The 15,671-nt window shown below is 47.5% G+C and overlaps 1 protein-coding gene and 1 long non-coding RNA gene across 2 annotated transcripts in view; one reads left to right on the top strand and one right to left on the bottom strand.

Moving 5' to 3' along the window:
- The first annotated feature begins 1,582 nt into the window (after positions 1–1,582).
- Positions 1,583–15,671, top strand: part of LOC138358795 (uncharacterized) — a 46,070-nt gene continuing 31,981 nt past the window's right edge. The window contains exons 1-2 of the long non-coding RNA XR_011225564.1: positions 1,583–1,624; positions 2,493–2,597. This is a non-coding gene — a long non-coding RNA (uncharacterized lncRNA). The remainder of the gene's footprint in view (positions 1,625–2,492; positions 2,598–15,671) is intronic.
- LOC123767250 (uncharacterized) lies at positions 2,779–10,008 on the bottom strand. Its single transcript, XM_045756825.2, has 4 exons — positions 9,867–10,008; positions 8,224–9,730; positions 4,808–4,865; positions 2,779–3,845 (listed from the first exon to the last, which is right to left on the bottom strand). Exon 2 carries the CDS (start codon positions 9,069–9,071, stop codon positions 8,280–8,282), a length of 792 nt encoding a protein of 263 aa, XP_045612781.1. The 5' UTR covers positions 9,072–9,730; positions 9,867–10,008; the 3' UTR covers positions 2,779–3,845; positions 4,808–4,865; positions 8,224–8,279.

The following is a 15,671-nucleotide window of genomic DNA, read 5'->3' as shown; positions in this document are numbered from 1 at the left end:
CTCTAAAGGCACTACGGGCTCACCATAGCCCGTGCTACTTTGAACTTTGTTCCAGATAGTGAATCTTTTAACAACAACATTACATAATTATATTATTATGTAATGTTGGGGAAGGGGTCAGGATAAGGATTTGGGACGGGACGGGGGTAAAGAATGGTGGCCCAACCATCTGGACGGTTGGGGATTGAACGCCGACCAGCATGAGGTGAAACCGGCGCTCTACCGTCCAGCCCCAGGTGGTTGGGATAGTGGTTGACAAGACAAAGCTTTATTTACGATGCTAAACAGGGTAATTGACCCGCCTTTGTAAATGATCGCGGGTCACTTTATAAACAACAGGTTCAGAAACTGAACACCAACAATATCATTTTACTATGCTAGTCTTAATAAACTAGTTACGCCGTTTAATACATAAATCAACAGTTTTTATAGCACATACTGAGCTCAGAAACTTAACTAAACGAACATTTGTTCATTTAATTAAGTTGGAGCCGAGATATGCCATCAATGTACTTTGTAAACATACATCAATAGTCGTATGAAGCTGCTCACTAAAGTGAATTGGCTTTTAACTTTTAATAATGATACTTGTCTACCTTAAACGGCGTCTACAGTACGCACAGCGCTTAAGTGAACCCTTGTTTATATATCCTTAGGCAATTTTAAAGTTTCAACTTATTTTAAAGTTTGTTCACACGTCTTAGAAAAAAACTGTAACAGCATTGAGAAATAGATTGATTTCCCCTAGTTGGTCCCGAGAGACTCATTTTCTGTGAGTCGTTTTCATAATATTTTATTGGTAAACTTCTCTAATTCATATATAAATTTACCTAACTTTACCTGAGGGTCATATTAACACTCTAGTGGCTTCAACGAGGATAGTAATAATAGTATATTTTGTCGGGGGATAAGCAGCTAGTATATACATATATATAAGTGCATAGGCCTTCAACTCCTCCCCCAAGGCGGAACTACTGACGCTGACTACTGAACTACTGACTCTCCAGGATGTATCCTCACAATAAGCCGACTCCTGGGTACCTATTTACTGCTAGGTGAACAGGTGTATTAGGTGATAAAAAACGCGCCAAGCCATTTCTGTCTCCCGGTTGTCGGGGACAGGAAGCCTGTGCTCACCTTCATTAAGGTCCCTCCCTCTAGGGCCAACTTCTGACCTCTCCTAGGATACAACCCCCTAAAATATTACCTAAACTCTCGGGAACTTTTTTAGCTGCTAGGTGCACAGAAGCATCTGGTAATAGGTAACTGGCCCAAGCGTTATTGTCCAGCCCAGGGGAGTAAATTCGGGTTATCTCAGTTATGAGCTGGACAAGAAGCCTGATATTTAGCTTATCAAGGTCCTCTGGGTCAATGGTTCTCAACCTGTGGTTAATTACCTTCAAGTGGGTAATTTTAGCTCTTTATTTTTTTATTTTTGGAGGAATGGGAGAGGGTAAAACAACTTTAATATTCCATAGCTAAATTTTGAGTTTAGAATTAATAATCGTTATCGGTTAACGGCTGTCACCGTTTTCTTTCATACTCGTACAATCTCGGTGTCGAGGAATGTAAGCGATCCACACGGTGGTCGTGGCGCTCAGTGTCAACAAATTGTTCTTTTTCGGTATGTGTATCCTGATTTCTGCGGTGATTCTGGTTGAATGTGTTGTGGTGGTTGTGGTTGTAGTAGGAGTGGTGGTTGTGGCTGGCGTGTTAGCTGTGCTTGCCCGTCAGTGGCTACAGAGAGGTGAGATTTAGCTCTTGGGAGAATTAGCTCTCCTACTGTCGCCCTCTTGTACCTGTCTCGTTATAAATTAATTTATCTAGACGTCTTAGACGCTCGATATCTTTGTGGCATCTTGCCTTAAAGCTGGAGGTGGCTTCCACAAGTGCCCCTTTCAGTGCATTCAACTTTCTGACCACCTGTTGTGTTCTGTACGAGTCTTTCTTTACATATCTCCCACACACATATCCCTTGTAAACAAATGTTTTTACCTTTGTAATGAATGTGAGTGGGTCGTCACCTCTCTGTTGGAAAAAAAAAACTTGGGTTGAGGCTAGGGAGAGGCTGCGTTGACCTGCTGGTTTTAAACAGCCGTTTAGATAGCCCCGTCCTAACTCTAGGCTGTTTAAAGCAGCGGCCGTCCTCACCAGACACATTTATTTTATTTTAACATACTGTGTATTAAAAATTGGTTTGTTCTCATATATAAATGAATCTTATTATACATAAAAATTATATGTATAGTTAAGCGTAGGTTAGGTTAGGTGTTTAGGTTCTGTTGGCGATTATTTGTATTTGAAGTACGTGGGTGAAGCATTTATAAGCTGTGGTAGGTGTTGCTGTGGTAAGTGTTGGTTGTGGTAAGTGTTGGCTGTGGTAAGTGTTGGTTGTGGTAAGTGTTGGCTGTGGTAGGTGTTGGCTGTGATAGGCACCAAAACAAACCATTCAGCAACTAGAGAGATGCCTCACTCACTGTCCTTTCCTGCAGGAATCTGACTCTTGACGACTCTGGAGGGTGACCTGTTAACCCTCCACTGAGGACAAACTCCAGCGCCTCGCCTCCACCCCTCACCAGGAGACCTCCCGACGGCTGGTGAGTTACCAGCTAGTTGCATGCAGTATTCATTAACTTTCATGTGAGTTGTGCATATTATATATGTAGAATATGCACACAGGTGTGTGACAAATTCTGTAGTGTTGGCTGCTTGTTAGAACTAGTCTAACAAACTATGTTTACCAACACTGCCACCATTGAGGAGGATTAAAAAAACATGGAAACATCACAACTTTATTGTTTTAAAACAATGGATGTAACAAGATTATCCCTGTGTGGTGTTGGACCATGTTATATAGAGGAGATATATAACTTTAGTCCTAAGTTAAATATATACCTTGACAGTATTCAAGCATTTACGTACCCACCTACGAAACCTGTTTATCTTTTTGTCAGTCACAGTGGCTTAGTCTTTATTAAACAGTTTACGACCTTGGAGACTTGGCAACCCAAGGATGTTATTGTTTCAGACCTCATAGTGTTTCAGACCTCGTAGTGTTTCAGACCTCGTAGTGCTTCAGACCTCGTAGTGCTTTCAGACCTCGTAACCCTGTTTAATCAATAGACTAAATCACCATGAGGAAAGATGTACAGGTTTCTAATACACTATTAGATTTCATACATTACTATGTATAATATATACATTTTCAAGGATATGTATAAAGTATGTATAACACATGGCACGTGAGTAACTGCTTGATTGATGTGTTGACTGATGCGCTAATTGACGAGTTGATTAAATGGTTGATGTTACTGATTGATGCTGATTAATGCGTTGATGTACGCTCTGATTGAAGCGTTGACTGTTGACTCTGAGATTGGCGTAGTGTTGATTGGCACGCGGGTTGATGCTCTGGTTAATGCTGTTTGACGTACTGATTGACGCACTGAGTGCCAATGTGATTGGTGTGCTGATTGACGTACTGATTAATGTGCTAATTGATGCGCTAATTTGTCTTACTAATTAACGCATTGATTAATACATTGACGTACAAAAGAGCCACTGTGGATCAGTTATCGCGCACACACACACACACACACACACACACACACACACACACACACACACACACACACACACACACACACACTATGAAAGTAAACCCATTGTCCTCATTCCAAATGTTTCTAAATCAAATAAAAAAGTTTGGTGACGTGAGGCTATCTTCACCCTTTCATGAGGTTTAGAGGTAGTAGTAGTGGTAGTGGTGGTAGAGGTGGTGGTAGTAGTGGTGCTCATGGTGGTAGTGGTGGTGGTGGTGGTGCTGTGGACCACCCAGCCCGGGACTGTGGGGGGAAGAGAGAGGGAGATAAAAGGTATCATTAAACATAGACCAATCATCATGCGCAATTAAGTCATTACAAGAGCAACTAACTGACTGATACCAAAGATTATGAGTTAATTCACCTCTCAAGTGCTGGGAGATGTTTTAAACAATCAGTTGTCGTGCTGACACGTGAAGACAAGTCGTGTCGACACTTTTAACAACTACATCAACACCAAACAATGGGTACGAATCAGTTTAGATTCAGGAAAAGACCTGGGTAAATACAGGTTTGGTAACAGGGTTGTTGATTTGTTTGGGGGGGGAACAGATTACCGGGATAACATGTTATATAGATGCGAGATCACTTGTTTGTTTCAAGCGTCGGTCAGACATGGATGTGAATGAGTTTGGGTGGATATAAATAGGAGCTGCATCGTATGGGTCAATAGTTTCTGTATTGCTGTGTTCCTAAATGAGTTCTTAGTTGAGAGTGTTGCAAAATGAAAAAAAAAACTGTAAGCGGGATGACCCCATGTGACCAGGTCATTCACTGAATAAACAGTGACGGGGTTAAGGTCATCTGTAACCTGTTCGAGACTTGAGGTGGCTCGAAGCTGGGGGTTCGAGACCCGTTTCGTTCACTCTCAGCGCGTAATGTTTAAAACTCTTTAGTCAACCTCATCAGATCATCCAAATCATCCTAGACCTGACTATACAAACCTAACAGATGGGACAGATGTGTTTAATGCTTACCTGTATGTTCAATGCTTGCCTGTATGTTTAATGCTTACCTCTATGACTAATGCTTACCTGTGTGTTTAATGCTTACCTGTGTGTTTAATGCTTACCTGTGTGTTTAATGCTTACCTGTATGTTTAATGCTTACCTGTATGTTCAATGCTTACCTGTATGTTTAATGCTTACCTCTATGATTAATGCTTACCTGTGTGTTTAATGCTCACATGTGTGTTTAATGCTTACCTGTGTGCTCAAGAGGAAGCATCGATAACTGTTAACGGCTGGATCCTAACAGCTGGTCCTGTGAAAGAGAGCACAAGTACTTAGAAGATCACTACATGTCTATGTACGACTGACAGATATCTGTGTTCTAGTTTAGCATTGTACAAGTGCTTTAAGCTCCTATGCTCTAGTGCTCAATGACTTGGTGTATGTGCTACAGCGGCTCACTCTCCCTCTCTATGTAGCACAGATGAAAATGTATATTTACATTATCATTGTGTAGATGTATAAACATTGTGTAGATGTATAAACATTGTGTAGATGTATAAACATTGTGTAGATGTATAAACATTGTGTAGATGTATAAACATTGTGTAGATGTATAAACATTGTGTAGATGTATAAACATTGTGTAGATGTATAAACATTGTGTAGATGTATAAACATTGTGTAGATGTATAAACATTGTGTAGATGTATAAACATTGTGTAGATGTATAAACATTGTGTAGATGTATAAACATTGTGTAGATGTATAACCACGTCTGTGGCAGAACGGGAAATGATATATATAATATAAATTAAGTATACATATATACATCATTCATGGCCAATGCGTCGTTCAGCCTTCAGCTAGAAGAAGGGAATTTGTATCTGAAATAGGAGAATGTATGCATATATTCTCTCTCTCTCTCTCTCTCTCTCTCTCTCTCTCTCTCTCTCTCTCTCTCTCTCTCTCTCTCTCTCTGTCTCTCTCTCTCTCTCTCTCTCTCTGATATAAAGAGAGAGGAATGTAGAATCATTTGGTCGTGTACCATCGTGTGTTGGCCTGGAGGTCCGTCCACTGCCTCCATCAATCAGACAAGGCACACTATCAGTCTTCAAGACAAACTGTGCCATTGTCAGGGCAGTGATGATAGTGCGGTCAGTGGCTGCTGTCTGCTCTGTGTAGCGGGTCTTCGGGGGATCAAGTCCATGTGGGAAAGGTAGGGGCTGGGGCGTGTTTGTGGGGGGGGGGGGTTGATGAACGCCCCCGTAGAATATCACTGCCCTGGGGCCTTGTGGAACAGAATATCACTGTCCTGGGCCTTGTGGAACAGAATATCACTGTCCTGGGCCTTGTGGAACAGAATATCACTGTCCTGGGCCTTGTGGAACAGAATATCACTGCCCTGGGGCCTTGTGGAACAGAATATCACTGCCCTGGGGCCTTGTGGAACAGAATATCACTGCCCTGGGGCCTTGTGGAACAGAATATCACTGCCCTGGGGCCTTGTGGAACAGAATATCACTGCCCTGGGGCCTTGTGGAACAGAATATCACTGCCCTGGGGCCTTGTGGAACAGAATATCACTGCCCTGGGGCCTTGTGGAACAGAATATCACTGCCCTGGGGCCTTGTGGAACAGAATATCACTGCCCTGGGGCCTTGTGGAACAGAATATCACTGCCCTGGGCCTTGTGGAACAGAATATCACTGCCCTGGGCCTTGTGGAACAGAATATCACTGCCCTGGGGCCTTGTGGAACAGAATATCACTGTCCTGGGCCTTGTGGAACAGAATATCACTGCCCTGGGGCCTTGTGGAACAGAATATCACTGCCCTGGGCCTTGTGGAACAGAATATCACTGTCCTGGGCCTTGTGGAACAGAATATCACTGCCCTGGGCCTTGTGGAACAAAATGTCATAGCCCCTGGGGCCTTGTGGAACAAAATGTCATAGCCCCTGGGGCCTTGTGGAACAAAATGTCATAGCCCCTGGGGCCTTGTGGAACAAAATATCATAGCCCCTGGGGCCTTGTGGAACAAAATGTCATAGCCCCTGGGGCCTTGTGGAACAAAATATCATAGCCCCTGGGGCCTTGTGGAACAAAATGTCATAGCCCCTGGGGCCTTGTGGAACAAAATGTCATAGCCCCTGGGGCCTTGTGGAACAAAATGTCATAGCCCCTGGGGCCTTGTGGAACAAAATGTCATAGCCCCTGGGGCCTTGTGGAACAAAATGTCATAGCCCCTGGGGCCTTGTGGAACAAAATGTCATAGCCCCTGGGGCCTTGTGGAACAAAATGTCATAGCCCCTGGGGCCTTGTGGAACAAAATGTCATAGCCCCTGGGGCCTTGTGGAACAAAATGTCATAGCCCCTGGGGCCTTGTTGACACGTACAAACTACTTCCCTCCTCCAAGATTCCTCCATCACTGTGACTTTCTGTTTTATCTCTGTTAGGTATTCTCTACCCTGTTTTATATTCTGCCAGTCACTCCAGCCTGCTCCATGGTGGATACATTAGTCTCCAGTGGGGGGGGGGACAATGTCAAAGACTTTCTACCTGTCGGAAAATAGCCAGTATCTGATCCATACTTTATTTATCTTTGATTTTTTTGCCTCTTTGATTTCTCCTTGTTTTTCACTAATGTATATATTGTTTTATTCTGTATCTGTGGATGGCTGCTCATTAGTGGTCGTACTCGGCAGTTTAATGCCTCTTTTGACTAATGCAATGCCTCCCGGCCTATTTTCCTATCATATCTGCTTTTAAAGTTATGAATGAAGTTAGTGTGTACTCACCTATTTGTATTCACCTATTTGTGCTTGCGGGGGTTGAGCTTTGTCTCTTTGGTCCCGCCTCTCAATCGTCAATCAACTGGTGTTCAGGTTCCTGAGCCTACTGGGCTCTATCATATCTACATTTGAAACTGTGTATGGAGTCTGCCTCCACCACATCACTTCCTAATGCATTCCATCCGTTAACTAACGTGTGTGTGTGTGTGTGTGCATATGTACTCACCTAGTTGTACTCACCTATTTGTGCTTGCGGGGGTTGAGCTTTGACTCTTTGGTCCCGCCTCTCAACTGTCAATCAACTCGTTGATTGATACAACTGGTGTGTGTGTGTGTATTTAGGGACTCGAACCCAAGTTGTTTAAGGAATGGAGACGAAGGTGGTGAAAGAACTTTGAGGACTTAGTGAAGCAAACTTAGTTTTGGCCTCAACCTTAAAAGTTCCTTTAAGGAACTGCTGTGTCAAAGTTACCAAGTTGTGTTCTTGTTTGTGTCAAAGTCTTGTTTGTGTCAAAGTCTTGTTTGTGTCAAAGTCTTGTTTGTGTCAAAGTCTTGTTAGTGTCAAAGTACAAGATGTGTCCTTAGAACACAGCTTGTAACCTTGAAAATGACAAGAGCACATCTCTTATCTTTGTCACTAACAAGAAAATAATTTAAACTAAAGTAAACAAGAAAATAGTAAAACTGTCACACACAATAAACAGGTAATAAACGCCAAAAATGGTTAAGAAACACAAAGGTAGTTAAGAAACACAAGCGTAGTTAAGAAAGACAAGGGTAGTTAAGAAAGACAAGAGCAATTAAGGAACACAAGGGTAGTTAAGAAGCACAAGAGCAATTAAGAAACACCTGCATCAATAAACACAACATAGGTTACCTGACAGGTGTGGAGGGAAGGTGTGGGGTGGCCACACGACTCGTTGTGTACTTCGGCTACGACCCCATCAGCATGGCCTCCCCTTCAGCAGCCAGGATGAGAGCGAAGGGGTCGGCCTCGGGCAGCGCTGGGATGTCGTCGAAGGCGTGGAGGTTGTCCTCGAAAACACAGCAAGAGTCGTCGGAGAGAATGTCGCTGAGGTCGCTGTCGGTGCTGAAGGAACGGCTGACGGGCGAGAAGGTGAAAGAGGTCAGGACTTCTTGACCTCTTGAAGGAGGAAGATGTGAGGTGATGTGACTCGTCTCAGGCCTGTAGAGTTGGGTGATGTCCACCCCGGATATTGACGTCAGCTGGGAGTCATTCAACGTCACGTCATGGATATGTAGGTCATCGAAGATGTCTCCTGGATGTCCGTCCTGCAGGATACGCGAGAGAGTCCTGATGTAGCTCACTGCTAGCCTCAGTGTCGTGATCTTGGTCATCGCTGCCGCCGTACGACCGCTGCAGATTTCCGGCAGGATGCCTCGAAGAGTCTCAAAGGCGTCATTAATCTCTTTCATGCGATGTCTCTCCCGGGCGTTGGCGGTCTTCCTGCGGTACTTCGACAGCGGCGGAGGCTTCGACTTGGAAGACCTTGCGCTCCGCTGAGGTAAGCCATCTCGACTACTGCCTAACTGGAGTCTTCTGACCACTGACCGAGGCCTTAGACTGTACTTCTCCTGTGCCCTCGACGGGCTTCTGCGTCCACTATTGTTGTTTGAGTCTGTACACTTAGTCACTTTACCGCTGTGTCCCGCTGGTGTAGGAATAAGAGCATCCATAACTATTACCTTACTCTCTGTCACCATTATCACCCATTATCATTATTAATTATTGCCTCACAAGGCAATAATTCCAGCACCTCAAGTCCAACCAACACACAGCCAAATAGACCATTAATACTTGCGATTTGGGGAATTATTTCATGTGTTTAACTTAGCCTTGTGAAAGTTAAGCCCAAGTGCACAATAGTTAATTGTGGACTGAAATAATAGTTGCACAATAGTTAAGTGTGCACTGAAAGTTAATGCACAATATCATTTTCTTCGGCAATTCATTCTTGGGAGTAGTAACACTAGCGCCTTGTTTTAGGGTGTTTCCTAAGCGCCCGGTCCTCACACAATGAGTATAATTTTGTTATCATTCACATACGCATGTCATGAGGTAATGAGTGACATTTCTCACCCGTGTTGCGGAGATCACAGAAACTCTTTCCTTCTCACAAGTGACTTCGAACACAGCATTGTTTGTCACTCTGACCGTCACACTCACTGCGGTCTCTGTTGTGTAACACGGCAGTTCCTGGTCACGCTGTGGCCTCTTGTGTGACACAGCAGCTCTCGTCACACTCACTGCGGCCTCTGTTATGTAACACAGCAGCTCTTAACTGGTATCTCTATCTCTAACTCTGCTCTTGTTCGATAGCTGCTCGCAAAGTCTTCAACAAACTAGATGTTCCAAAAACGGCCTGACAGGAAAAAAAGTCATATTTACTATGGGAACTTTGTAAATCAAATGAACTATTATTCAATACAAAGCAAATATGAACAGTGGGCATGATAATTGGTAGATAGACGAAGAGAAATGCGATGATCAAGGTATACCTGATTTGAACGGACTATAGGTAGTAATCCAAATTTCCACGCGGGAATGGCAGGGGGAGAAGCCGAGAGCTGTACATACTCCCCGACCGACAGCCGCAGCAACACTGACCCGCCTCCTCGCCGCCCCGCCCGTTCAAGACACCTGTACGCGTGCCCGCACTTATGACGTCATATATGTGACGTCACACTAACACATGTGCGCGCGCATCAACCAACACATCTCCAGCCGAACACTTTAGATAAACTTACTATGATTAACCCAAGCATAAAGCTGGTTAGGTAAAGCAGTGATATAAAGCTAAAGGCATAACCCCCAACAGAACAATTAAGAACTCCAGCGGCTGTCAGATCGCTGCGCCTGAACTAATATTGCTGTAAAGATTCCATGGCCCTGATGATATTTACATTAATAAACACAGTGGCGTGGCCCGCCGCCCCCCGCCTCCTTCCTGGGTACCCCATGCCCTCCACCTCATACCCAGCCTCACTATGCCCGGGATAAATTAGCACTGAACACCCTTCACCGCCACTAACGTCGTCTATAACATGGCCACAAGCTCTCCAGCACACCACAAACATTACCACAATGGAGATGTTTGGTTATCTCACCGGCCGGCCGCTGTCGGATACCTGGAACCCCAGGGAGCCTGCTGGAGTCTGCTGGAGCTTCAGGGAGCCTCAGGGAGCCTGCGGGAGTCTCAGGGAGCCTGCTGGAGCCTCAGGGAGCCTGCTGGAACCTCAGGGAGCCTTCTGGAACCACAGGGAGCGTTCTGGAAACCTTGGAACCTTCTGGAGCCCCAAGGAGCCTCCCGGAACCTCCAGAGAGTCTTCTGGAACCCCAGTAGCCTGTTGGAACCCCCAGAGAGTCTTCTGGAACCCCAGTAGCCTGCTGGAACCCCAAGGAGCCTTCTGGAACTCCAGAGGTTCCTCCTGGAACCTCTCTGAGATCACTGAAGCCTCAAGAAACCTCCCGGATCCAAGATTGTAGCAACAACGGCATTATCGTCAAAAGCGAATCCCAGCGAGGCTGGATATGACAGTTGCCTGAAGGCCCCCGGTCGGCTGGTCGGCTGGTCGGGGGGCGGGGAACGACACTCCCTAAGCTGGTGTTGTCGCTTGTCCGGTGTCGTGGGGGGCGGCTGAGCTATGTCCGGTGACGACCTGAAGCACAGCGCCGGCCGTGTCCCCTTACTTGTTGCCCCGCTTATCGTCCCGGCTATTACTCACATCGCGGCCCGCTGTCCCACCTCGCGGGCTCCGATGGGTCAGCACGGTGGTGGGGTGGGGCATATTCGGCGCGCCCTCTGTGCTACTGAAGCTTTCTGGCAGAGGCTGGGACGCCCTGGCAGGGGCTGGGAGGGCCTGGCAAGGGCTGGGACGCCCTAGCAGGGGGCTGGAACGCCCTAGCAGGGGCTGGGACTCCCTGGCTGGGGGCATAGATCCTTCTGTAAGCATGTCTGTCCATCATTTTAGTGCCACTGGTCAGTTGGGTTCGGAGACAGCCTCGAACTGGTCAAGCTAAATGGAAAACAGGTCGAGAGAGACAGGTGTCTATTGGTCTGCTGGTTCGAGTGACAGCTGGATATTGGTGTCCTGGGAGGAGTGACAGTTTCCCAGCACAGAAGAGGAGTGGCATCGCTCCTCCTCGTGAAGGAGGGTGAGGGAGTGAGGGAAGATGGAGAGGGAGTACCAGGCAGTACAAGAAGAGAGAGGGAGATAAGAGCACACCTCCTGGGACGCCGGGAGGCTGCCTGCTGGAACACCTTCTTATTAAGCTATATTTCTCCTGTGAATAGATCAGTTCTTGATATTGTAGTGGAGGGGGGTGGGGAGGGGGAGGAGGGGGGAGGGAGGGAGGTGGGGTGAGAGGGGAGAGGTGCTGGGGAGAGTGGGAGTGTTAAGAGTGAGATGAAGTAAGAGTAGGGTGTGACGCCTGCCTTGTTTTGAAAGCTCTCTCTCTTTCTCTTTCTCTTTCTCTCTCTCTCTCTCTCTCTCTCTCTCTCTCTCTCTCTCTCTCTCTCTCTCTCTCTCTCTCTCTCTCTCTCTCTCTCTCTCTCTAAGACTAAGGTTCATTAGGGTCTGTTAATTGAGATATCTAGTGAAACTGCAAGCAAGAGTTGTTATTCCACCTCAATTCATCTGAAGCCTGTCCCTAGATTTTTTGCATTAAGAATGATCTTTATTTCAATTTAAGTAACAATCATGTAAGGAAGAGGTTGAGTTCTCTCGTTAGTGAGTGAAACCTTCAACCAGCCGCGCGAGTTACAAGAGTGCGAGTGGCAGAGAGTGCACTGTCGCACTATTAAGACGATCTCGCGTCATGCAGGTCGGCGTTCAATCCCCGACCGTCCATTTGGTTGGGCACCATTCCTTACCCGCCGTCCCATACCCAAATCCTTATCCTGACCCCTTTCAAGAGCTATATAGTCTTAATGGCTTGGCGTTTTACCTCTGATAATTCCTTCCCTTCCCTTACCTTCCCTTCCCTTCCCTCCCCTGGGGGAAAATGGCAAGTCCGCCCCAGAGTTCAAAGTGTAGCACAAACCGGCGTTAGTGTGTGTATGTGCATCTTATCAGATTCGTTAGTGTGTGTGTGCATCTATCAAATTCGTTAGTGTGTGCATCTATCTGATGAGTTATCACGTCTATCGATAGAAAAAAAAATCTTAGTGATAGATATTTATGCCCTTTAAGACTCCGGATTGTCTCCTTTCACTTTAAGGTAAGTTTTTACATAATGCTATAAACGGGAATCACCTGAAAATACGCCTTCAATAACACGTCTAAACATATCCGGATTTAGCGTCAAGAACGCCTCTAAACAAATCCGGATTTAGCATCAACTGCGTTCCCATCTAGGCGTCATCACAGTATAGTCTATATATATATTACTTCCTTCAGTTCGTTTCAGCACAAAATCCTCTTTCCGGCACCAGGAAGGCCCGCGGACTGGCCAGCCACGCCGGTAATCCCTCATCCGTCTTGACAAATCCGAGGACTCTGCCCCAAACCGGACATATTGATGGCCGCCCTCACCCCCCAAGACGACAGGTCGCATCAACCCGTGATCGATGGCCTGTTAAAGTATTAATTACCTTGTACTCGACGGGTGGAGCACGAACCCGTCAGGATAAGGTCGCTCCTGTGTCGAGCTGTCAGCCACTGGCGTCTATAAGGAGGCGAGCGACGGCTCGGCTTAAAAGGAGAATTCCTCTACATCCTGTAAACACAGGTGATTGTTATTTGGAGGTGATGTGCAGGTATCTGTCGGCCAGTGATGGATTGTAGTGAAGACTCGCTGTCAGTTTTTTTTTTATGAGAATTGAGCTTTAAGGCGCTCGTTACCTGTATCAGACCCCTGGCAGTTGCTGCAGGGGGGAGGGGGGGGGGTAAGTATAACACCAACAGGACGGACTGTAGAACCAGTCCCAGAGAGAGAGAGAGAGAGAGAGAGAGAGAGAGAGAGAGAGACAGAGAGAGAGAGAGACAGAGAGAGAGAGAGAGAGAGAGACAGAGAGAGACAGAGAGAGAGAGAGAGAGACAGAGAGAGAGAGAGACAGAGAGAGAGAGAGAGAGAGAGAGAGAGAGAGAGAGAGAGAGAGAGAGAGAGAGAGAGAGAGATAGACAGAGAGATGTACATTCGTTTTATGACAGTTTTTTTGTATTAATGGTTGTAAACCAATTGCGCGAGATAGCAGGAATGATAACAGTGAATCTTAATAGATTTCTTCGATTGCTCTGCAGATAGCTTTACCTGGTGTTGCGAGCCGTCGGGAAGACAGAGAGAGAGAGAGAGAGAGAGAGAGAGAGAGAGAGAGAGAGAGAGAGAGAGAGAGAGAGAGAGAGAGAGAGAGAGAGAGAGAGAGAGGTGAGAAAGACGGTGATAGAGACAGGGGCGCCAAGAGACGCCAGAAGTGAGAGACAGAGGCGCCAAGAGACGCCAGAAGTGAGAGACAGGGGCGCCAAGAGACGCCAGAAGTGAGAGACAGGGGCGCCAAGAGACGCCAGAAGTGAGAGACAGGGGCGCCAAGAGACGCCAGAAGTGAGAGACAGGGGCGCCAAGAGACGCCAGAAGTAAGAGACAGGGGCGCCAAGAGACGCCAGAAGTAAGAGACAGGGGCGCCAAGAGACGCCAGAAGTAAGAGACAGGGGCGCCAAGAGACGCCAGAAGTGAGAGACAGGGGCGCCAAGAGACGCCAGAAGTGAGAGACAGGGGCGCCAAGAGACGCCAGAAGTGAGAGACAGGGGCGCCAAGAGACGCCAGAAGTAAGAGACAGGGGCGCCAAGAGACGCCAGAAGTGAGAGACAGGGGCGCCAAGAGACGCCAGAAGTAAGAGACAGGGGCGCCAAGAGACGCCAGAAGTGAGAGACAGGGGCGCCAAGAGACGCCAGAAGTGAGAGACAGGGGCGCCAAGAGACGCCAGAAGTAAGAGACAGGGGCGCCAAGAGACGCCAGAAGTAAGAGACAGGGGCGCCAAGAGACGCCAGAAGTGAGAGACAGGGGCGCCAAGAGACGCCAGAAGTAAGAGACAGGGGCGCCAAGAGACGCCAGAAGTGAGAGACAGGGGCGCCAAGAGACGCCAGAAGTAAGAGACAGGGGCGCCAAGAGACGCCAGAAGTGAGAGACAGGGGCGCCAAGAGACGCCAGAAGTAAGAGACAGGGGCGCCAAGAGACGCCAGAAGTGAGAGACAGGGGCGCCAAGAGACGCCAGAAGTAAGAGACAGGGGGCGCCAAGAGACGCCAGAAGTGAGAGACAGGGGCGCCAAGAGACGCCAGAAGTAAGAGACAGGGGCGCCAAGAGACGCCAGAAGTGAGAGACAGGGGCGCCAAGAGACGCCAGAAGTAAGAGACAGGGGCGCCAAGAGACGCCAGAAGTAAGAGACAGGGGCGCCAAGAGACGCCAGAAGTGAGAGACAGGGGCGCCAAGAGACGCCAGAAGTAAGAGACAGGGGCGCCAAGAGACGCCAGAAGTGAGAGACAGGGGCGCCAAGAGACGCCAGAAGTAAGAGACAGGGGCGCCAAGAGACGCCAGAAGTGAGAGACAGGGGCGCCAAGAGACGCCAGAAGTGAGAGACAGGGGCGCCAAGAGACGCCAGAAGTGAGAGACAGGGGCGCCAAGAGACGCCAGAAGTAAGAGACAGGGGCGCCAAGAGTCGCCAGAAGTGAGAGACAGGGGCGCCAAGAGACGCCAGAAGTGAGAGACAGGGGCGCCAAGAGACGCCAGAAGTGAGAGACAGGGGCGCCAAGAGACGCCAGAAGTGAGAGACAGGGGCGCCAAGAGACGCCAGAAGTAAGAGACAGGGGCGCCAAGAGACGCCAGAAGTGAGAGACAGGGGCGCCAAGAGACGCCAGAAGTAAGAGACAGGGGCGCCAAGAGACGCCAGAAGTGAGAGACAGGGGCGCCAAGAGACGCCAGAAGTAAGAGACAGGGGCGCCAAGAGACGCCAGAAGTGAGAGACAGGGGCGCCAAGAGACGCCAGAAGTAAGAGACAGGGGCGCCAAGAGACGCCAGAAGTGAGAGACAGGGGCGAGTGAGTAGTTTCCTGTCTTCAACTATTTTCCTAGTGGAAATGTCTTCAGGTCGATCTCAGAAACACGGAAACGACTCATGTTTATTCATCGCGTTGATTATCTTAGGACTGATAAGATGCATAAATGTGTAGAAATAAGATACATTTACGAGAATCAAGGCACTCGGAAAATCTAAGATAATTCCGAATATTCCCGGAAACTCACACATACAACACCAACCCACACATACATCAACCCACACATACATCAACCCACACATACACCAACCCACA

This window comes from Procambarus clarkii, chromosome 86 (assembly GCF_040958095.1).
Source record: "Procambarus clarkii isolate CNS0578487 chromosome 86, FALCON_Pclarkii_2.0, whole genome shotgun sequence".
In the NCBI taxonomy this organism is placed as follows: domain Eukaryota; kingdom Metazoa; phylum Arthropoda; class Malacostraca; order Decapoda; family Cambaridae; genus Procambarus; species Procambarus clarkii.
The sequence above is the reverse complement of the archived record's forward strand: the minus strand, read 5'-3'. Positions and strand labels throughout refer to the sequence as shown.